General features: G+C 33.5%; 2 protein-coding genes across 8 annotated transcripts in view; one reads left to right on the top strand and one right to left on the bottom strand.

Moving 5' to 3' along the window:
• Nucleotides 1–8,479, top strand: part of KCNH7 (potassium voltage-gated channel subfamily H member 7) — a 438,379-nt gene extending 429,900 nt beyond the window's left edge. For all 7 annotated transcript variants that reach the window (XM_074337148.1, XM_074337141.1, XM_074337138.1 and 4 more), the window contains one exon: nt 369–8,479. In XM_074337148.1, the coding sequence (XP_074193249.1) occupies nt 369–635 (267 nt within the window). In that variant the 3' untranslated portion in view covers nt 636–8,479. The remainder of the gene's footprint in view (nt 1–368) is intronic.
• Nucleotides 8,480–8,747: 268 nt separating this feature from the next.
• GCA (grancalcin) lies at nt 8,748–23,920 on the bottom strand. Its single transcript, XM_019727303.2, has 8 exons — nt 23,764–23,920; nt 20,782–20,949; nt 19,292–19,361; nt 16,667–16,710; nt 16,225–16,372; nt 13,556–13,669; nt 13,165–13,223; nt 8,748–12,512 (listed from the first exon to the last, which is right to left on the bottom strand). The coding sequence occupies exons 1-8, from the start codon at nt 23,788–23,790 to the stop codon at nt 12,486–12,488; spliced, it is 657 nt and encodes a 218-aa protein (XP_019582862.1). The 5' UTR covers nt 23,791–23,920; the 3' UTR covers nt 8,748–12,485.
• Between the last annotated feature and the right edge of the window lie 473 nt (nt 23,921–24,393).

Below are 24,393 nucleotides of genomic sequence, written 5' to 3'. Positions count from 1 at the left end.
TTTCCTTTTCTCTCCTCTTTATACTTCCTAGTCACCAAATGACCTATGTTTCCTATCCCAGTTTTGTCTTGAATTTGAATTAAAACTCATCTGAAAAACTCAATGTAAAATAATGGAATATATATATATATATATATATATATATATATATGATCTGACTTCAGAATAAAATCAAAGTTCTTGAAATGATTGTTCAGAATTACCTAAACTGATACCCAACCTCCAATTTTTGATCCATCTTTGGGAAGGAAAGATTGGATAATACCATTCATCGAATACAGGTTTATGTGGAAAGGTATTTAGATTTCATGAGTGTAATTTTAGCAATCTGTCCAAATGAATTATAAAACATGTTTTCTTTCTATTAGTGTCCTGAATTTCTAGACCTTGAAAAATCTAAACTTAAATCCAAAGAATCCCTCTCAAGTGGCATGCATCTGAACACAGCTTCGGAAGACAACTTGACTTCACTTTTAAAACAAGACAGTGATCTCTCTTTAGAGCTTCACTCACGGCAAAGAAAAACTTACCTTCATCCAACGAGGCATCCTTCTTTGACAGATTCATCCCCAAGCACTGCAGGAATCTTGGGTCTTCATAGGCATGTTTCTGATCCTGGTCTTCCAGGGAAATAAGCATTTTGTACTATTTACTCCACATACAATATAAGTGCTTTTAAATGGCTGTTTTCCTTTTTGTATTTAAATCCTCTCTACTTGACTCAGGGGCTCAAAGTTACCATTATATGCAAAAGTACTGTATATTTTCCTAAATTGAAGCTTGTAAGGTAAAAGTGAGCAGTTAGGATGTAAATATGCATATGAACTCCTTTGTTCCAAATGTTAAAACTGCCAGCATCTCAAGGCACCTTATTTTATTTATTTATTTTTTAAATCATGTGCATGTTAGGAAACTCCAATTTCTCTTGCATGGAGACTCCTATTTACTGCTTTGACTAAATCAGTACTTTGTTATGAAAATGCCTTCAAGCAAATGCGAAACCAAGGGATAAAACTGTTTATGGAAGCAACTCAGATGATCCTCAAGGAAGTTCAAGGCGGAGAAAGGGAACTTAGTTACTTTTAAGAACAGATGCCCTTGTGGATCGGGATATTTATAATTAATTTACATTCATTCCACCACACTGGAAAAAAAGTGCAGTTTTAGAGTTATAAATCTCTGACAGTATAGGAAGACATCTCCAAATACATGAATATAGGCAAGCATTAATGAGGCCTTTCTATTTAAAATTCTGTCACTAACTGCATTTACAATCTACTTAAAATATTTTCCACTGGAACATTTCCTTGAATGATTAGAAACAAGATTCTCTAATTTGGGGGTGGGGGCAAGGGAGGAAGAACTGCTGAAGTGTGACTGACATGAACTGTTATCCACAGCTTTCTTCCAATTCATGTTTTAGGGCAACTTTGAATTTGATCAAAAGAGTGGCCACACATAGTTTTCAAAAAATGTGCAATTTTAGTGGATTTGCATGGCAAAATTAACTTCCATTAAGTATATGTTGTTCTTTGGCTTTCTAGTCCCAGCTGTAGAAAAACAATGTGCATTTACCTGCCTATAAAGGAAATGCACACACCAGCAGTAAAATCTCAATTTTATTTGGTTATTCAAACACCTTTGCTAATGGAAGATTAAATGAAAATCTATTAAATATAGATTGGGCTGAATATATACTGACCCCAGAATATCGGAACATACAATGGAATACATTTTAGTATCTTCAACTGTTAGATTTTCTTTTGAGGAGGAAGGCATACACTGCTCATAAAATCAATGTACAGAAAAAAATTCCAAGTTAATTTAAGATTCTGATTAGTCAAGTTCTAGTTAAGGTGTTTTCTTTTTCAATTCATTTGAGCACAATTTTAAACATACAATTTTATTTAGACTGAACCAGTCTTTAATACCATATCCTTTCCTCCTGAACAAAATTTTGAAATTTGTTGTTTTCTTAGTCCATTGCTAATTCTTGCACTCATATATTTTTTAAAAAACATTATACCTGTGCACATTATTAAATAGGTATCCCTCTAGGGTAGAAATATAATCTATTGATTTACCTTTACCATTGATACTAATATATTAGCTTCAAATACAATTTATTTAAATTTACAAAAACTATTGCACTATTTAAAATATGATTGAAGTGACCTTAAATTGCTCCTTAGTTTTAAATGGTCACATAAATTGATAATTTGTGAGAGAAGCCGTCTGTAGACATGTTAATCCCTGCTTAATTTTTGAAAAACCAAAACATATGCAATCAAGTACAAATGGCAAAATGACCAGTCAATTCAATAAAAGTATAATAGTTTTAACCAGCTTCCCAAACCATTTGGTGTGATGCAGATAGAAATGTAGGGACTCACTGATGCTTTTATTTCCTCATTCAATGAACATTTGTGGGTGCCTAACAAGGGAGAGAGAAATGGCTAACTAACTGTAATTCAGAGGACGATGTAGAGATTTTATTTCCACATTTAGCACATTTTTTCAGCTGCAACACATTTCATAAGGATTTCTACCCTAACCTCCAGGGAAATTCAGAGTAAATTCACCAGAGACTGTTCATTTGTAGGAAGAGAGAATTTGGCAGGTGAGGAATTTAGATCTGATTGTTTGATTAGTGAATGCTTCAGCTCCAACATTTGGTGTGACATGCATATAATTCAACTTTCCATATGAAGCCGATACACTTAATAAAAACTAAGCAAGGAATGGGAAGGTGGGGAACAGTGTGCAAGCATCCAGCTTGTTTAAATTCTAGCATAACACAAACCTTTTCCTTCCTAATTCCTTGCTATGAATTAATTGCATGATATTAAAATCTAAGTCTCAGAGTTGGACAGAATTATAAAGGTTCCTTCCTGCAGGATATTAGCTTAAAAAGAGCCTGAGCAATATAAAGATGCTATTTACTACTCAGGCATAAATATCAGAAGACTCAGTGGTTAAAATGACTTATAGATGACCAAGGAAATTACCTTAATTTACAAAATCCATCCCCTTGTCCCAGCCAAAGATCTAATGCCTGAAATCACCGTCACTTTCCCCATGGGCTGTAGCAAAATCAATCTGACCCCTCCATTGTGGGATCCTGCTGGAAACCAGGTTCAATTGCTGCAGCCAATAATAGCATCAGCAGGGCAACTGCTCTCCTTCTAGGCCACTGGAAGCACTAACATAACACCTTCTGCATTCCACCTAAACATATTGTTACCTGGTCCCAGACCTAAATAAAATGTCATCTAAAATCTAAAGTTTATTGGAGTTAGATATGTTCCTGCTGTTATTTAATTGCTGGGCAGAGAGTTAAAATTTGGACTTATAATTTTACCCTATACGGGAGTCCCATGCTCCAATTAGTGGAAAATCCAGGAATGAAAAATGGTGATGTTCTTGCGGGATTTTTAATAATCACGTGATTAGCAAATATACAAAGGCAGGGAGCATATAGGACAGCATCGTCTCTCAAGTCCATTAAAATGGGTTGGTCATCACAGCTGAACTTCCAACTCTTCTAGTCAGGAGATACGGAAATTAAATAAGGTCATAGTGACATTTGGCATCAGGTTGCTTACAAGATCTTTTTGGAGTATGATCTCTTGCAACGGTTCCAAAATGCCTAAAAGAACAATGCCCTTATCCAAATGTTATTTTAAAACACCATCATATATTACGTAAGAATAACATTTATCACCTCATCGGCATATCTAATATAATAATTGTTAACAGCATCTTTTCTCTGAATACTTTCCATGGTTAGAAAAAGGAATTCAGTAGAGCTGGTTGCTAAAAATGAATTGCAACTTTGATTAATTTATAATATAGCCTAATCTTTAACTGCTTATCTATGGTTACAACCAAAGGTAGATCAATATATTGAAGTAGATTTCTTATTGCACATCAAAACTTTTATAAATTACTAAAAAAGAAATAATTCAAAGCTTAAGTTTCGAATCCTATTTTTGTAGTAAAACAAATGTGTATCACATAAATTCAAAGACACACTTGGAAGACAAAATGAGGTGTGGTCCTCAAATTAGTAGCACTAGCACCAACAACCTGGACACTTGTTAGAAATGCATATTCTTGGGCCCCACCTGGACCTATTAAATCAGAAACAATAGGAGTGGGACTCAGCAGCCATCCTTTAACAAGCCCTCCCCCATAAGATCTTGACACACATGAAAATTGAAGATCAACAACTAACAGAATGGACTCTTCAGTCAGACCAACTTGGGGCTCAGTGTGACTTTGTTCATTAATAGCTGTGTGACACTGAGCAAGTTAATTAACCTCCCTGAGTCTTTTTCCTGAATCTGTAAATATGATACTGGCACCTGCCTTAAAGAAGCTTGAGGAAATGAGATACCACATTGTAAAGTGCCTGGCACATAGTAGGTGCTCAAAAAGTGCTAGATTCTTTGGTTCTCGTCCAGGAACACGATATTAAAACAATCAGGAAAACAAATTAATTTCACAATTTAGCCTTTGCACAATGTGCTATGTCTCCAATTAAACAGCTGTTACCAAGACTAATGTTTTTGATTCAGAAAAACACAAATGTAGCTATTGTTTTCTCTCTTCATTGTATTTTGCACTATTGTGTTTATAGCTTTAAAATACTATTTACAATAACAGTGAGTATGAATATCATTGTTATAAACTCATCCACTCCGATTCCATGTTAAATGCCCAGTATGCAAAGGTGATCGGTCAAATTCAGCACTACCAGAATGTATGCTGTAAAGGATGGCTCACTGTGGAAGCCCCTCTTTAGATCCATGATGTAATTCCCAAATGGATATTTGAAAACACATTTTCAAGGTACAATTTTGAAAGAAAGTACACTTCCTATTTTTCCAGAAAATAGGATTTTACAGTTGCAATGGTTTCTTCCGGGCATCTAGTCCCCCCTCCTTCATTGCACAGCTATATACAGACTTAGACTGCCTGCGCTCTAGTGTATAATTGTGGAAATAGCAAGAGAGTCAGTATGAGAAATCTAAATTCAAATCTGACCTTCTCCATTCACTTTCATGACAAACTCTCAGTGAGGCCCAGTATCCAAAACTACAAAAAAGTGGAGGCAATAGCTTCAATATCTTGAAGAGATGTATTGAGGAACCTGTGAAATACATACGTGGAAGTGCTTTGTAAACCATAAGGCACCATAAAACTGTAAGATCATCATGTGACGTGTGCATCATCAGAAATAGTGTATTATGCTAGAAGTGCAGCAGCACGACCTACTAGTAGGTCTTCTAAAACCGTTCCTTTGCTCTTTCCCTCACCCAACAATGGCCGCATTTGCCCTCTCTGATAAAAATCTATAAAGGGATTCTCACCCAACTCGCAAAGATCCATTTGCTCAGAGTAGAAGAACACCAGTGTTAGGGACATGTCTTCTGCTAAAACATCCCAATACTTGTCAAACATCGCCTTTGACCAACATCCATAAAATTATACATTTATTTGCACTGCAATTATTTTCTAGGTACACAATCACTCCTCCCCTCTCCCCCACTTCTCAGCTGTTCTCATTCACAGCTGATTTCTTGTGGTTCTATTTAACTTTTAATGAATTGATGCTAATATTTTAAAAACTAAAAGGATCGTGTTTTTAAATGCTTTATAAAGTATTTGGCATTGTGATTGATATGTGCCCAAGCTTAGAATAATTCATTCCATGTACTGTGGTACACTTTGCTTTAAGAATATGCAACACAGGAAAGGAAATTCACAGGGTGACAAGAATTATTAGTTGGCTGCATGAAAAGAAATTATCACAAGGTTTATTTATGTAAATTATTAAGTGGAAGTTGAGAGATGATTTACAAGACATTACTTAAAACTAACATGCTATTACTATGAATAAATTGTCTACAGAGATGCAATATTGAAGTACACAGAATCATACAAGCAATTGACCAATATTATTGTTCTACTAATCACAAACTTTTAAAGGAGAATAGCAACAATTATTACAGAAGTGATCCCAATAATATATTTTTATTACATAAAGTGGCAATATTAACATGGTTATTTTTGAAAAGCTAATGTCAAAACTTAGATGAATTACTAAATTGTACTCAACATTGACATCTGTGACTTCCATCAGTTTATTTATATTTTGAGACACGAAATAATTTGGTACACCTGTGATTTTAAAGCACTATATGGTTAACTTATGTTCTTTGTACTGCCTCTGTATTTGTTTTTAAATTGAAAATAATTACAACTGGTAGTTTTTAAACTATGTATTTTTTTCATGATGACATTATATTGACTGCTAAGAAAATTCTACACCATTCCATCATCCTTATTTTATTTAGGAGTAAAAGTCAAGGATCAGTAATCCTATAATTAACTCCACAGTTTCATCAAAATGTCCCTATAATTACAATAGCTTTGAAATGACATGGCGCCCTTTTTCCAAATACTAAGGAAATAAGATAAAAATATTGAGGAATCCCTAGTTTTTATCTCGTAGGCACCTACTGATTTTAATTAAAGGCTCATTACCTTTTCAGCTGAAATCTGCATTCTATATTGTTGATAGTAAAATGTGTAACAGAATGTTTGCCAGTTAAAGAATAATTTCAAAAAAATAATGTGTGTAATCATTTCAAAATATCAGTCATCTGACACACAGAAGCTCGCTCATGTGGTTAAGAAGTAAGTACCTTGGAATGCTTTAACCATAATGAAACAATCTACTAAAACACATAATATTTCCTAGTCTTTATGACATAATGTAGCATGAAATCATGATGCTTTTGAAATACTCTGTGCAGAAATATTTATTTTTCAGCAAATATTTTCTTCAAAGATTGGTATGTGGTACTGACAGTGTAATCTACTTGCACAACTAGTTTTGCAATAACCTTCTACAAATAACTGTAAATAAGAAAAATGTAAATTTGATGTAAAAATGATTGCACATTTTTGGTAGCTAAAAATGTACAAGTTGTATTGAAAATATAGCATATATACATAATTTAAGAATGAAGCATATAATTTCTCATCTATTTATACATGAAAACTCAAGAATTTGTAAAAGAAATTATTTTGGGGAAAAAGAAAGTAATCTCAATAGCTAGTTAGGATACTTTTATTAGAGAAGCCAACTATTTCCAGCATTTTACTAGGTACGTACAGTGCTAGATATAAGCATGGTGGTGCTGATGTATTTCACAAAATCACACAATTGTAACAGTGCTGCTACGGTTTTACTAAGTTCCACTAGAACACTAGTAAGCTGGACTGAGTGGTAAAAAACATTAAATCGAAAATTAAAGAAACAAAACATTTTCCTTTTGTTATTGCCTATCAAGAACAAAATAATAATTTATTAAAACATTTATTATTTAAATATTCTGATGACTAAACCAGCTTTAACTTACATGAGAAACAAAATTTTTTATAATGTACGCTTGATTCTTTTTTTTCCCAAGAACATATCCAAACAATAGTTTCATTTGCCTGTTTCATACATACTTAATTTCTGCCAGAATCATTAATCTATTAAGAAAAAAGTCAAACTATCTTCAAAGAAAACTTTTAAATAAAATTTATTGGTCATGATGCGGAAATTTTCTAAGCTAAGGACTGTTTAGTGGTTTAGATTCCCAACTATTCCTTTTTAAAGTTTAAAAAAAAATCAAGAGAACATTTCCGTTTAATAAATGAAAACTAAACAGATTAGCAGAAAGCACTGTATTGATATCTATAAGTGAGGCCGATTAGAAAATGAGATGTCTCTTGTAATAAGATAAATCGGGGTTATTGCATTTAAGTAGCTCTGGGAAATGAAACATGCATCCAAAAATTCAGTTAATTCTACAATCATTTTTATATGGCTTATCATTTTTTAAAGAATGTTATCTTTAGTGTTTCTGGAACACTCAGACTAGCACTGTCCAAGTTTTCCTTTGAAATTTCAGTAACCATAGCAAGATAAAATGTGATTAAATACAGTAAACTAAGATGCAAATGACTGTATGCATGTATCTATAAAGTACATATTTATATTTTTATCTTAAGAGTAAGGGTTGGTAACCCCTCCCCGCCCCACACACAAATGCAATGTTAGAAGAAGGTACTAATTACTGGCATAACCATTAAATGATGACCTAGCCCAATTCTTCTCACTCCCTGTAAGCTTTTCAAATTGCCACCATCTCTGATGGTGCAGAAGAGGTCCACCTTAAAACAGTAAGGAGCACACAGGCAAGGATTCTCCTCAATCTCTAACTCTATGGCACATCCTCATTATGTATTAATAGAAGTGCTGACAACATCTACTATCTATTCGGATATACAGAAGCACATCTGAGTTTTGAATGCTCACAAAGTAATATACAAAGCTGCACAGTACCAAACTACTTGGGTAAAAGGAATATTAAGTAATATAAGACTTTTCTTTATATTCAAGTAAAATGGTTTTTTTTTTAAAAACAAGTAGAAAAAGACATGGCAGGAAACAATTAAAAGCACAGATTTCCCAGTATTCTAATAATAAATAAGGTGATAGTAAGTCAGCCAGACATTTTTCATAAGTTTTCCAGGATTTTGTTGGAACGTAGTTTTGTGCTCAGTATTCTAAATTACAAGACAATTTTAATATATGTACATATGTAATGTTATGACATTCTAGACCACATAGTATCTGAACAGTCTTCATTTAAAATTCTTTCTGCATTCATCACTATAATAACAGAAGTTCAAAATGTTTATTTTTCGGCATCATCTATTATTATAAAGTCTAGCCATACTCTTTGATGGTAACTTAGCATTGTACATTTATTTCAAAGTGCTTAATTTACTATGTAAATGACTGAATTAAGACCAAAAAAAAAAAAAAAAACGTAATCTTTTAATACAAGTTCCAAAGTAATAAAACATCCATGGTTGCATTATAAAGTTAAAAAGAAAAAAAAACATGCTAAGATGAAAGAAGCCTTGGATTTTACTTACTAAATTTATCAGATTTTCACAAACTTATTCTTAATTTCCCAGAAAACTGCTACAAATAGGATACAACATATCATCTATGAGGCTGTCAAACATGAAAGGACAAAGAAAAGCACATTTCTGACAAACAGTATTTATTTTGTTTGTTCAGTTTAGTAATGCCATAAGATTACAAGTGAACTTGATTTGTATATTTCACTTACAGAAATAATCACAAATTGATGTTTTTAATTGCAGAGTTTGAACTACATTAATAAATTCTAGTTTCTTCCAAGGTAAATGTCTTTCCTGGAAATAAACGTATCACTTGACATTGTTTTACCTTTTGTTTCTGAATGCATGCTTAAATAGATCAAATGAGCACAGTCCTTGAGATAACATTTAAAGTGGACCAAATTAAGATCCTAATAGTATTGGTTTCCCCTTGATGTAATTTAAAACGTGTAAACTGGCACTCGAATTAGAAGTGCAATACCTAACATTTAACTATTTGGCATTTTTTTTAGGTATAGGTGAATTACTGTACTGTTATTTGAACTGAAGCATCTCATAATATACATGTAACAACAGATTTTGTATGATAAAAAAACTTTACAGCAGCTATTTGAATGTTTATTTAAAAATTCTCAAAATGAAATGGAAATGTTTACTGTATAAATAAAAGCACTTCGACATTAAGTGTGTACATTATTCAATGATTTACAACACAAGAAAGCTGGTCATGAATTAAGCAGTACAAACAACCATACTATATTAATATTCCAGTCATGTTCATCATGAAACTATTTTAATTTTTACGTTAGGGATGAATGCCTGTTTACATCAATTATCTTAAAACATAGCAAGAGTAAATTGTATTTCTGTATAAAAATCCCAGTAAAATATTCTCTATGCCTAATGTTTTTATAAGATTATGTAAAGTGCAAAAGAATTGTCTCACCATAAAATTGGATTGGTTGGAACATTATTTTTGCTAGAAAAAGGGGTGCTGTGTCCAAAAGTGTGGGAAAAAACCGGGTCAAATGAAATTAACAGGATCTTACATACCTTGGGCTTAAGCTCCCTGAGGAGAATTCCCCAACTACCTCTGGCCATGGAAACTCATTCTCACAGACTGCCTATGACCAAGTCACAGGAAGACCTTTGGAAAAGGATGAGTTAGAGGACTGTGTCAAGAGTTCTAATACAATGTGTCATTTGGCAGAAAGTTCTATGAAAAATACCATATGCCATTTTTAAACTTTTACCTCAACTATGAGCCTCCAAGTAAGTAAAATTATAATTGACAGAACAGTACAGTAACTCAAATACCTATAAGCTGGATTTTAAGAGTCCAGGTTGCTGTATCATATTATCACCCTTATTCAAGGATTCAGTGTGAATGATACACAGTGTTTTTACATTAGCTTTATCCTACAATACTTCTATTTAGAATTCTGTATTTTTTTATGGCTCAGTTAACACTCTCTCATATTATCAAATATACGAGCAAGAAAAAAATTAACCTCCAGAGGACAAAATTATATGGATTATTTATTCACATATTTTTTTTATAAAACTGACCAAAAGAATTTGACAGCTAATTATATAAAATTATCAATATTAAATGATTATAACTACTTTCTTTCCAGGATTTTTAAAAGTGAAAGTTGATTTTCAAATTCTGTAAGTGTATAATATTGCTATTCATCTTCCATTTTTTAAGAAACACAGTTTTATAAAATTATATGCACTAATTTGGTCACCAGTCATACTAAAATTACATGAATTTGTACAGTAGTGCCCCCACATCCCTGATTTCAGTTACCTGAGGTCAACCTGTGGTCTGAAAATAGTAAATGGAAAATTCCAGAAATAAACAATTCATTGAGTTTTAAATTGCATGCTGTTCTGAATAGTGTGATAAAATTTTGAGCCATCCCACTCCATCTCTCCCTGGACGCAAATCTTCCCTTTGTCTGACATACCTACGCTGTATGTGTAGTACAGTTAAGATACATTGAGAGACCACATTCACATAATGTATTACAGTATATTATACTGTCCTATTTTATTATTACTGTTGTTAATCACTTACTGTGCCTAATTTATAAATTAAACCTTATCATAGGTAAGTGTGTATAGGAAAAAACAGTATATATAGAGTTAGGTACTATCCACAGATTTAGGCATCCACTGAAGGTCCTGGGACATATCCCCCTCCCCCTAGATAATACAGGGGAATGACTGTATTTACCTTTAAGCTGGAGGAAGATATTCAGTTAAAGAATATGAAAAAAATATGGTTTATTAAATCTTCATTAACAAAGACTTAAACAGTATTTGCCAAAAAGGAGGCTGGATTAATTATAACAACTTATACCAGGGATCAAAATTCTAAGGACCTGATGACTCCACTTTGAAATTTCCTTGGTCATACCCCACAGAAATGTTGCTGGGGTGCCTATCACGCTCCACACCCCACACTACACAGACGTGCTCAAAAAGCTTATTGGTTTACTAATGCCAAAACCACCAGCTAATGCTGTCAAGGAAGTCAACTTTATAAGTTCTGCACATTTAAACAAAGTGGTATATTACTTGATTTTTTAACCTTGTAAACAATTGGCAGTATGGATAAACATCAATTCAGTTTAACAGAAATGTAAATGCTGACATGTGGTTAAAAATCTCATTTCCAGAAAATTGAGATGCCATTTTAGGTTATCAATGTCTTCACTAATGAAAAAAGAGCAGAGAGAAAAGTTGTTTATTAAGAACTTGTTTTTCATAGAAGACAACAAAACATACTAAAGAAAAATATACAATGTAAAAAATAAAAAAGGAAAAATGATGCCTCCTATAGTCTTATTTCACTGTATCTTATGGTCCACCAAAGGCAATTAAGATACAATTTTAGGAACTATAATTTTCTTCTTCACAGTTAAAAACAAGTAAGCTTCTGTTCTTTGATTATGTGAACAAGAACAAACCTTATTATAGATATGGCACAAAATCCGGGATCACCCTTCTAGCTCACCCTCAAACACCAACAATTACAAACAAAATTTAAAAGGTAAAACTTGTAACCTTCAGATAAGTATAAACACATTTTATCTAGACTTTCATCATTTTGCTTCTTATATAATCTATCTTATAAATACATTCCTCTAGGTTTATATTGTTAAAAATTAAGGTTAAGAGATAGTGACATCAATTAATCATATATTAATATTTGATGACATTATTGCAGATATCTGTAAAGTGATAACCTCTCTACAAGCAACAACATCCCAAATACAAAACATTTCTTTTCTTCTTTGAACTACATGCTAAAATAAAAACATATTATATTATATATATTAGATATCTAATATAAAGTAAAGAGATTTAACAGGTAGAAACATGGAAATGCCCCAAAAGCTTTAATTCAAAGTAGTCCAGTTCATTTCTTCCAAGCAGAAAAATTCACAGTATTCCTTTGGCTTTCAAATTCTTGGCATTCAAATTGCCATAGTGCCCTGCAAAAACTTATAAACAAACTGTCAGTTGGTAACAGTAAAATGGTGTTTGTTTTGATTAACTATATTCCATAAAAGCATTTTTACAAGATGAGAAACTGATCTTCCAAGGCTTTTAATTCAGCCAACATATGTACTAGTAGAGTAATGCTGACCCTGTAACTTCCACAAAACAAAAACAAAAACCCTGAAACACTGAAGCACATGTGGAATACAACTTTCCCACAGCTTCAACTAAAAATCAAACAAACAAAAACCAGATTCAGGTTAGTAGCAACAATTTGAAATGAAAAATGAACAGCTTCATAATCTATCATAGATGAAAATTTCCTATAGGACTAAGAGAGATCACCACAAGTAAAATATTCTTCATAAAAATAATGGTAGGTTTGCCCTTAAAAATGATTTGGAAGATAAACTGCCAAAACTCTGTCATAAAATGTTAAAGTATTTTTATGTTTAATATAAAGTCAAGTTGGTATTTGTACCAATATTGAATCTTATATTCGCATTCATGTAAAAAATACAGAAAAAGAATATGGCCTATGAAATATATTATTCCAAGTACAGGTACCAAAGATCACTGAAAAATTTTTGATAATTATGAACACATCTAGAACACAATATAGACATCAATATAGGTATTATGCAGGATACTCACATCATCGTATACAAAATTCACAACCCCTTGTTGCAAGTGGTCTCTTCTCCTAAAGAAATCTTTAAACAAATAATATTTTTATTATAATTTAAAATCTATAGTTTCAAATACCTGGTGTCCCCAGGTACTAAAAATGAATAATTTCATACCCAATTAAATCTTAAGTGACTTTATATCTTAGTCACTGAGACATGAAAAATGTCTCCCAAACTGAGCTACCACATTTTTTAATTTATATTCCAAAATTTTCAAAACCTTAAAATTCTGATTAGATTTAACACTGAAAGAAGGGGAAATACACATAATATTATAAACTTGCTGGAGAAAACAACAGACATTACTCAAGAAAAATAGCTATGTAATACTTTACCCATTTTTAAACGATCAATACCTGTCAAAGCTCGAAGCTTCACACAGCAAGCAACATAATCATCAAAAAAGATTCTGCCATTCTTGCTATAACGTTTAATAATAGCAGTTAATGTTTGAGGACTCAATCTGTAACCTAAAAAGAGAGATAAATTAAAATTTCTAAAACTAAACACCATAAGAAGATAACAAACCTTGCATTCTTGTTAATAATGATAAACTAACTTTTCAAAATTCATTCCATAAAAATGTTCGAAACAAAACACAATGTTAGAAACAAAATGTTCATATTGAAATTGATCAAAGTAACTATTAATTACTAATAGTGGTACATAAATATCACTTTCACTTTTTAATAAAGTCAAAGCTAAAAAAATAATTTTTGTGATTTTTAAAAACATATTTTGATTTTGAAATAATGTCTAGGGTAGTTCCTGATTTTAATGCTTCAATATTTCAATTCTATAAGTTTATTTAGTTTCCACTGTTCAGGTAAGTTTTTTATTTATCTTTTCTCTTTTTATTTGAGGTGTAACTGATGTATAACATTATATTAATTTCAGGTGTACAACGTAATGATTCAAAATTTATATGTACTGTAAAAGAATCACCACAGTAAGACAACAGCTGTCACAATATAGTTACAAACTTCTTTCTCTTATGATTAAGAACTTTAAAGATTTACTATCTTAGCAACTTTCAAATATGCTTCAGTATTTGAAATTTGAATTTCAAGTATTATTTCAAGTAAATTTCAAGTATATTTGAATTTCAAGTATTATTAACCGCAGTCATCAGGCTATACATTACAACCCCATGATTTATTTTATAACTGGAAAGGGTACCTTTTGACCCCTTTCAACCATCAATTTCATAATTTATAATTCCTTAAAGAACATCAAAGCAAAGATTATCAGTGACATTTGCCATCATTCAAATCCTGGATTTTCCGTTGAGTATTTTACTTACAAGTGTCTTTTATAAACAACGAAAATTTGAGGTTACTGAAAACATGGTTACTCAGAAGGGGAAGAAATAGGAAAATATTATTCTTTTATGTCCCATAACCCTTATTCTGTTTTTTCAGAGAGTTTCATCTTATCTACAACCTTCTACTTCCTTGGTTCTTTTTTTGTCTAGGCCTGTGGTCTCCAAAAGTTTTTGATTGTATATTCCTATTAGTAAAAAGTTTTGGATCATTCATCCCATTATATGTTAGATTATTTACATTTTAAAATATATATATATATATAACTAGAATTTAAAAACAATGAAATAAAAATTTGAAATATAAATTAATATATTCAACTTTCTGCATCTCTATAGATAGTCTTATACAGTTAATGAGATGTGTGCACTGTGCTGTGAAGAATGCTGGCCTAGAAATATTGTCTTTATAATATTACTGGGTTAGCAGATTTGAACAAAAGACACTAATCCATTCAAAGGGTAAAGCAATAAAAAATAAATGCAATAGGAGAAAATTCTATGTGTAGCTATAATAAAAAGTAATCCAGGAAACTAGCTAAAAGTAAATGAAAGGAAAGGTACAACTTAATAGAAAACTTGCAAACTTATATAGTCATATGCAAATTCATTTTGAGCTTTCTATAAGAGAGTTATGATCTTGATGTGGTACTGATAAAATTCTTATGATTTCCCATAGCATTCTCAGCAAAATAATTTGAATATTTTTAAATATATATGAAGACCTTAAATTTAAATAATCCAGAATACCTTTTTGTTATACTCAACTGCCTATGTGAACTCTGGTGGTTTTCTTTTTTTGCAAAAGGTTGTATTAATTTTCCAACACTATGCTGAATTAAGGAATAAGTTTAATCCATTAGTTACTAAGGCTCTATAATTGAACTATATTATATGGCCAGGAATGTCCCTAAAATGACCATTTATTAAATTAAAATGTCTATTTATAAAACAAATCACTAGTTTTGACTTTTTTTAAACTGGAATTTGAAATGATTTCCATTGGGCTCAGATGTTAACTATCAAAAAGTTAATTTTCTTACAAATGCATTTTGTTTAGAAATGAGTATAAATAAAATCACAAGAGTAAACACAATAAGAAAACTAAAAAATTTATTAACTGTAAGCAAATTAATCACCATTGTATAGTATCACTTTTTGAAAAAAAAGTAGATTGAGAACCTTAGCTTATCAAAAATGTGATAAAAATAAATATTCTAAATGCAGCCTTCCCTTCCCATTTTGAGGTATTTAGGTGTCTACTGTATGTTCTATACTACATATGGAAAAAAAAAGTGTTCTTTACTGCTGCAAAGCAAATTATAATATGGAAACCTCTAACTGAGATAAGTCTTTGCTGTCAAATTGGAGATCTTATCAAGTTACGATACAGTAACAATATAAATGGTGAGTACTAACAATTAGAGGAATACATGTAAATACACGGGAAGGAGCAAATTTAGAAATTGCCTTATTAACCAGAATATATGACAGATCTTTGGAAACAATAATGCATAAAATGTTTTTTGTTTGTTTGTTTAAGGTCTTTATTCAGAATTTGTCTACAACACTGAAATCAAACTAGGCAACATCTAGTGAAATAATACATCCCTTTATTACACAGCAAATTGATACAATTAAGATTAATCTGATTAAAGAATAAAGGTGACCTGGAGAGATCCTAAAGAATTTTAATACTCTTACCCATAGCAGCAATGGCTTGATTCAATTCATGATGTTCTACTGTGCCACTTTGGTCTTGATCAATAGTTACGAAGTTTTGTTTCCAGGCATTAAGAGCTGTCCAAAGTTCTTTAAATTCATTAAATCCCATTTTTCCTGTGTAATCTCTCTGAGAGTTTTATTAACAAAAATAAATTTTGATACCAAAGAAAAGTTACCAAACCCAAAACTCAAATCATGGACAAAAGCAAAAACAAAAAAGTTAGTATGCTTCTGCAAGAGCCAAATTCAGCATATGAATATATTTCTGTATAAAAATGAAAAGTATGGAATTTAAAAAGGATCTTACAAAGTACTTTTAAAACTCTCCAGTTTACTGTGGTCATCTATAACCAAAATTGCCTTAATATTCAGGAAGCAATTATTCAATATTCCAGTATTTTCTATTTTTATTGAAGGATACATCCAACATGGCAATCATAATTCTGCAGGTTTCCAAACTGAAGGCTATAAAACATATATTATTTGAATTAGAATCTGCTCAATTTTATCTATGTAAAATTATGACAATTTATATTTTCAGAATAAAACATTTAAAAATTTGTCAAAAGTACACAATCATTCCAATCAACAAATTTTGAATGAAGAAACTGAGGCGCAGAAAGATAAAGTTTCTCAAGATCATAGAGCTAATACGTGGAAGAGTTAGGATTGGAGCCTAGCACTCCTTGATATAAAAACTACTTGAGCAAGGAAGAGGAGATTGGTGAAGGCCACATAAGAAATCTCTGAAGTGGCTTTCGATAATTTCCCAAGCAAAATATATCTGTCTTTCATGGCACACATCATTAAAAGGAAAAATCTGAATAAATGACAACAAAATAGCAAAAATTTAGGCATCAAGTAAGCATATCTTCAATCTCAAGATAGGATCAAATATGTAAAAGATTAAATATTTTTGACAAAAAATAAAGAGAGAATTTTCAGGAAAGTTGACAGATTTTTGCTCTCTCCCCACATCCCATTAGAATAGACAGTAAACTGACTTTTTTTCTTAAAAGCCATAAACCAAAAAGAGAATGAGAGAAGAAACAAAGGAACAAAATTTTGCAAGTTGGAAAAGTAGATTGACATGAGTTAACTAACTTAAATCTGAGAAAGTGGCTTCTTGAAGTTGCAATAACAAAAACTGAGAAGTAGCCTAGTTATACTGGAGAAGACCTCAAAAGTTTAAGAATTGACAATACCTCTGTAAATGAGTATGAAGGTAAGATAAAAACAGAAGGACTGGTTGAATGTCTACTTAAGGACTATTTAGAGTGCCAAATCCTCTCCTTGCCCCAGCTCAGTGGATGGCTGCCATGTCTACTCCCACCCCAGCAGATGTCTGAGAGTTTATTCCCTGGAGAGGTCCCTAGACTGCAGGATATCAGGCACAGTTGAAGATAGGTCTATCTACAAAAAACAAGGCAATTAAATCACAATTTACAAAAGTCTGAGAGCTCTGCTGAGTCCTCCCTCCTCCTTTCCAGAAAGATCAACTGAACCCCCAGCCCAAAAGGAAATCCCTTAAAGATACTAACACCCAGCGTTGCACAACAAACTGTCCAGCCTAACCACCAGACACTAAAGTCTACAATCAACACCTAACCGTCATCTCGGAGCTTCCAACAAGCATTTTAGTTAAATATGACCAACTAAGGATCACCAGACACCTGAGAAAGGCATCGAATATGAAAGACAACCAACCAAATTGGAAAAGAAACTAGGAGGAAAACAAAAGTTATGTAGGAAGAAACTTTAAAAAGTACAGTAAGTCTCAGAGAGATAAGGGAAGACATTACTTTCAGAAAAAGAAAATAGAAGTTCTTGGATTTTAAGAACATGATAGGAGAAATGAAAGACTCAATAGAAGATTTAGAAAATGAAGATAAGGAATTTCTCCCAAAGTAAAGGAAAACAAGAAATAGGAGAGGCATTTAGAAAATGCCATTCTAAATCACAGGCATTCCAGAAAGAGAAAATGGAGAAAATGTCACTGAAGACAATCTCCCAGAATTAAAGCAAATGAGTTCCCATACTAGGAGTGCCCATTGAGATTCCCATACAACACAACTAGGCACATCCCTGTGAAATACCAGAGTAGGAAAAAAGGAGATTTCACAAGTCTTAAGAGAGAAAAAACAAATCACATACAGGCAGGAAACAGATAAAGCAACAAAGGAAGCTAGAAACAATGGACTAATACCTTTAAAATTCTAAGTGAAAATGATCTGTAACCTACCGTTCTATACTTGGCCAATCACTTAATTCTGAGGATTTGCAGATAAAAGTCTCAAAAAATTTACCTCCCATGCGTTCTTCTATTAAGAAGCTCATTAATGTTACATTTTATTGAATTAAAAAGGATGACCAGAGCTGAAATGAAGGGGAGATTCAATTCCAGAGAGAGAAGAAAGGCAGCTCCAGGATGATGGTGAAGGAATGCCAATATGACAGCTCTGCACAGAAAGTACAGCACAACAGAAAGCTCCAGGATGATGATTAATTCAGGAAAGGAAAAAGTCACATAAAATGGAATTAATCACATCTATCACAAGTCACAGGAAGAGCATGTAGATAGTAACAATGAGGCAAATACTGATTACTGATCTAATGAAAATTACTATGTAGCTATATTGGAGGGATGGGATGATGGAAAGGGTTCCTGTGTGGAGTCCAGAGACAAGGGTAGGTTTAAGGTTGAGGGTTAAATCTTCATGTTCCATAGCAGGACATCTATTGATAATCATTAAAACTGAAAATCAATAGTAACAAAAAGCATGTTATTTTGTGATCTGGAGGCACATTTCAAAGAATCAGCTAAAAAAGTTAAGAGATTTCCTCTGAGTGGTTAACACTAGGGAGACAGGAATGCACAATAAACAGTTATTTTCCTAACAAGCTTTGCAGAATTATCTGACTCTTTAAATTTTGTGCATGTATATCTGTGATAAACTTTTTTAAAAAATATTTTAAGTATGGGGACAAAATGTTAGAAAATGAATTTCCTATTCCAATTTGAACATAGGGGAAAAAAAGATCTCACGAGAGTAAGTCCCACTAATTCCAGACTGTGTCAAACACTTCTGAAGTTCTTCTGCGTCCACTTCACCATCCTGTTAAAGATAATTATGATCTGATTTAATCTGCAGTTGTATAAAAAAGCATGTTAAAATGCTAACTGGCTATTCTAGGCCAATCAATAAATATGTATTCTTGAAAACATTATCATCAATGACAAAATAACAAGAGCTAATTATTGACAGTGTAGACATATTACAGAACATCATGCAATATGAATAATTTTTTCACAATCAAATTATATTCTGTTAATTTTTCAAGCATTTCAAGTATAATTTATTTTCTCCACTTCTGGAAAATAGCACAATCATTGTACTATAATAGCTCAAACAGTATCTTTTGAGAATCTCTAAATGGTATAGTGTAACAGTTACGATTCCATTTAGTGGAAAACAATAAAAAATGTTATCAAAGGGGCTTTAAAACAATAAAGGTTTATTATTTTATACAAAGAGTCTGGGGCTAGACAGGACAGGATTAATGACACCATCAATCTCTTTACATTTTTTCACATTCCCCACCCACAGTCTTTTAACTGACATTTCTTGGCTCAAGGTCACAAAATGGCTGCTGTACTTCTATACCTCAAGTCCCCCTTCTAGGCCGGAAGAACGAAGGAACAAAAAGGGCAATGGTATTTCCCAGAAAGGCTTTCCTCATTTGGAAAAGGAAAGCATCCCTAAGAAAGTGCACATACATCTCAATGGCCAGTCCTATGGCACATGGCTACTTTACTAGTTACAAAGGTGTCTGAGATGGTACTAGGAGTTACAACTTCTACCACAGAAGAAAAAAGGAAAGGAGGTTGTGAACAAAACTGGGGTAGCTAAAACTAAGTATCTGCCACGTGTAATAATTCTGTGTAAATATTCTATTTCTAGCAAAACATATGAGATCTAGAGACACTTAGGTGAATGAATAATGAATGAAAAAATGTCATCAAAGTTTTATGAAATTCCAATTATTCAATAAATCTTTCTTGACCAGTGTAAAAGAGATATTGCCTAAGACTAACACTCAAGTGTGAATCTGCCTCTGCTCTCAGTCTGGAACTTCATCTCCATTCTGCCCTGTTTCCTTTCCCTGTTCCTGACCTTCTTTATCATCAAGCCTCTCCCAGAACCATCCACAATTTTCAAGTCCCCTTTTTGACACTCTGCCCCCGCTGCCTCAGGGGATTTACATATAGATCTCTTTTTCCAAATCCTCTCTACTCAGTCTCCACACACCATCTTGTTTCTACTCTTAGTGAAATGAACAATGTGTCAGGCATCATACTAATAGACTTTTTAAAATAAAGTCATTGCCTTCATCTCTAATCTCAGGAAGAAAACTAGTCTAGATAAGTTTAAAATACAAATTTCATATATACTTGAAAATGATATACTGAGTAAAGGGTGGACATTTTTAAAAAAATATCTATCATGTTTTAAAATTGGTATTTGTGCATCTCACCTGTCCTGCAACAGCAGTGAAGTATGTCCACATGGGGTCCCCCGCTGAGTGATAACTGTCCGAATAAGCTGAGTATCCGGAGTATTCATGAGGGAGCCCATGTGGCCCTGGGCCTGGCACTGGCTGTCCCATCTGCATTGCGGGCATCTGACCCCTAAAATTTCCAAACTGGAAGAATGAAAAAGGAGAAAGTGATTAATACAAATATTATCTATTATTCTTTAAAGTTGGTTTAAAAGAAAATATTTAAGAGCAGTCCATGGAAAAACAAGAATACAGCTACCGAAAGCTTCCAAATTCACTATCACAAAAGCTGTTAGCTACAAAATGCCAGATGTCCTGCATTAGGATCTAATTCAGTTTGTTAGCATATGTTATCCAGTATTAAAAGAAGTGTGAAAGAAAAAAGAGGTCTCTAGCCTCTAAGAACTTAAATCTAACGGATAAATATGAGGCACAATTTTAAAAAGTGTTTACCATGACCATCACTGGAATAAACACAAAATAAAAAATATAAGAAAATTTCTCCTACAGGAAAACTAAGAAGCAGTATAACTAAAGACACATACTTAGAAAAATGCATAGTAAAATGCAATGAAATTGTAAATAAAGGGAAACTACATAGGGCTGAAACACCCTCTCCACCAGAAAACATTTATTTTTTTTTAAAGACACCAATGAACAGATCAATAAAGTGATAACTCTAACCATGGTTCTTTTCAAAACTAATAACAACAAGAATAGCAACACTAATAGTACACAACAAATATTTATTGAGAGCTTTTTATATCCCAGGTACTACTATTCTAAGTATTTTATGTCTATCATGTGATTTGATTTTCCAACAACTCTATGAGGTATGAAAGTACTACGTCCCTTTTGCAGTTGAGGACCTGAAACTTCAACAACAGATTTTCTGAATTGGGTAAGGTCAAATAACTAGTAAGAAGTACAGCAGGATAGTCTGACCCTAGAGGCTATCTATTGGTTTTTTTCCTGCTATGGCTCTGATTTCTCTCTTGTTTTCACTTTGTTACTTGGTATGCATTTTTAATTTTAAAAAAGATATTTTACTCAGTATTTTTATGAGTCTGGAAGAGGAAGAAGTAACAAGATGGTTTATTATTCCATTTAGAACAAAAATATTTTTCACTTGCATTTGCTTTTTTTCATATAGTGTTGCCCTTTAAAATTGTTTTTTTTTTTTAGTTTTCAATTATAGTTGACATTCAATATATTAGTTTCAGGTGTACAGCATATTGGTTAGACATTTATATAAATTGCAAAGTGATCCCCCTCGTAAGACTACTATACCCCGACACAACACAGTTTTTACCCATTATTGCCTATATTCCCTATGCTATACTTTACATTCCTGTGACTATTTTGTAACTGCCAATTTGTACTTCACTTCCATTATTTAAGGATGAACAAAGATTGCCAGAAGGCAAAAACAGAAAGGGATTTGAATATCAGGAGGAAAAAAAAAAGACAATAGATAGGAGGAGTCATTTGCAGTAGTTTGAAAAGTTGAAGTGCGGGATGTGGTAAGAGCAGCAGGATAGAGGAAGTACTGGAGCTCTAAGAAATGTGCTCAAGGACGTGGTCAAAACCTAGAGTATGAAGTAATGAAGTACAAGAAAGGAAACAAAACATTAAAACATCAAAATGGATTAAAAACCAAAAAAACATAGATGTTGATTGTTTAAAAGTTGCTTCTTTGAAGAGACAGACCCTGAAAGGACAGGCCGATTCCAGGAATAATAAAAAGAAGAGCATATGATCATACAGAGATGCAGAGCGCTGGTAAGGAAGTAGCCAATTCTTTGAATGAAAATCTACTACTCTCACCACCCCACTCCACCATATACATGCCTTCAGAACATACAGAGTAAAAATACCACATTTCTAACGCCAAGCTTCACAGTAATGAAAACGTGTAGAAAGTAAATTTTAAAAGCCCCACCAGTTTTGCTACCTTGACTAATCTTTGAAGAAGTCTTTATATTCCTTAGGCATCTTAAACTTTCTTAGTAAATGTAAGGATTTATGAGAGGTAGACATAGTAAAGTAGAAGAGACCAGGAGGAACTCAGGTAAGTTTTTGAGTAAATCAATTTTAGGAACAAGTTTGTGTGGAAACTGAGGGCCTGTAAATTCATTCCTTAAAAAGAAAGAAAATCCCCAGGTACTACCAGGGGTAGGAATAAGTAATTTGAAGACCGCTGCCATATGACAGTAAATATTAGTAAAGCTCAATCTCTCTTTCTAGGTATAAACAAGTACAATTAAAATTGGAAATTCCCCACCCACAACCCAATGGATCGTCCCTCACGCCCATTTTGTGAACACAAAGTGTTCTCACTCTACTTGGGAGATCACTGACATAAATACTGAAGGTCGAGCTTCTTTCTAAAAATAAAACGCTAGCCAGCTGGCTACTACAATGAGAACTTCTCCCTCTCAAAGGTGAGGCAATGAGTTATGTAAGAAAGAGTAACCCTGCCCAACTTCCAAAGTCTGGAAGAACAGGTTGCCCTTGGCAGAATACTAAAGATTAGGAGGCATTTAGCATATCTTAATTTATTCGTAAGCAATTTGACAGACAGAAAACAAGAAGTGGTCCAAAATTTCAGAAACAGGATATCTAGCAAAACTGAGTGGCATGTGCGGGGGTGGGGATGGGGCACAAAAGATTACTGGAACAAGAAAAGGGTGTTTTTCCTCCGTTCCAGTAGAGAAAAACACATCACACTCTTGGATCCTGAGGACACGCCTAAGAGACACTCAGGGACCAGGACACCTGCAGCTCCCCTGTCAGTCAAGCCCCGGCTTCCAGCACCACGCGGGGATCAGGCGCCACCGAGTACCAGAGGGCGGGTGGAAACACAGGGGCCGAAGGAGGACCCGTCACGTCGGCACCAGCCGCAGGGGCGCCACACCCCGCGGGGGCGGAGGCTGCGACGAGCCGGCCCGGACTCACCCCTCCTCCGTATCCCGGGTAGGCCATGACGACCGGAGCAAGCGTCACCTATCACCCTTTGAACCTGCGTCCGCTTTGCTGGGTGAACAGCGCAGGTGCAGGTGAGGCGGTTTACTCGCCAGAGACCGCCCCGTCCCGGAGTCCAGCCCCACGTGGCTTGGTTCCGATTGGCTGAATCCCATCCTTAGTCCCACCCATCTCTTCTCTGAGTGGCTTCACGTTCCCAGCCCCTTCCGGCTCGGCTCCTACTGGTTCGCTCATGTCTAGTGCTCTCTCCTCGGGTTTGCCTCGGTTAATTCCACCCTCTTTGTAAAAACTTTGGAGACCTAAGTTTCTTTTCTCTTTAGAAACCCCCTACTGGCCATGGCTTCTTTTAACCTACTCCCCCGCTTTTATTGAGCTGGACTTCCAAATCTGTGAATTTCAAAACCTGTAGTTACTCAAATTTGTTTTTGTAGTAGTGTTGATGTCAAATAATCAAAATTTTGAAACCTTTAACCCTGCCTCAAGGGGAGTGCTTCTGAGCTAAAAGCCACTTGACGCCAATATTTACCAAAAGGTTATTTGTAGTTTGGTAGGTAAACGGTAACTATAGTTGCAAGTTTTAACAAATAAAAATACAATTCCAAA

The sequence above is a fragment of the Rhinolophus sinicus genome, linkage group LG01, assembly GCF_036562045.2.
Source record: "Rhinolophus sinicus isolate RSC01 linkage group LG01, ASM3656204v1, whole genome shotgun sequence".
Lineage (NCBI taxonomy): Eukaryota > Metazoa > Chordata > Mammalia > Chiroptera > Rhinolophidae > Rhinolophus > Rhinolophus sinicus.
The sequence above is the reverse complement of the archived record's forward strand: the minus strand, read 5'-3'. Positions and strand labels throughout refer to the sequence as shown.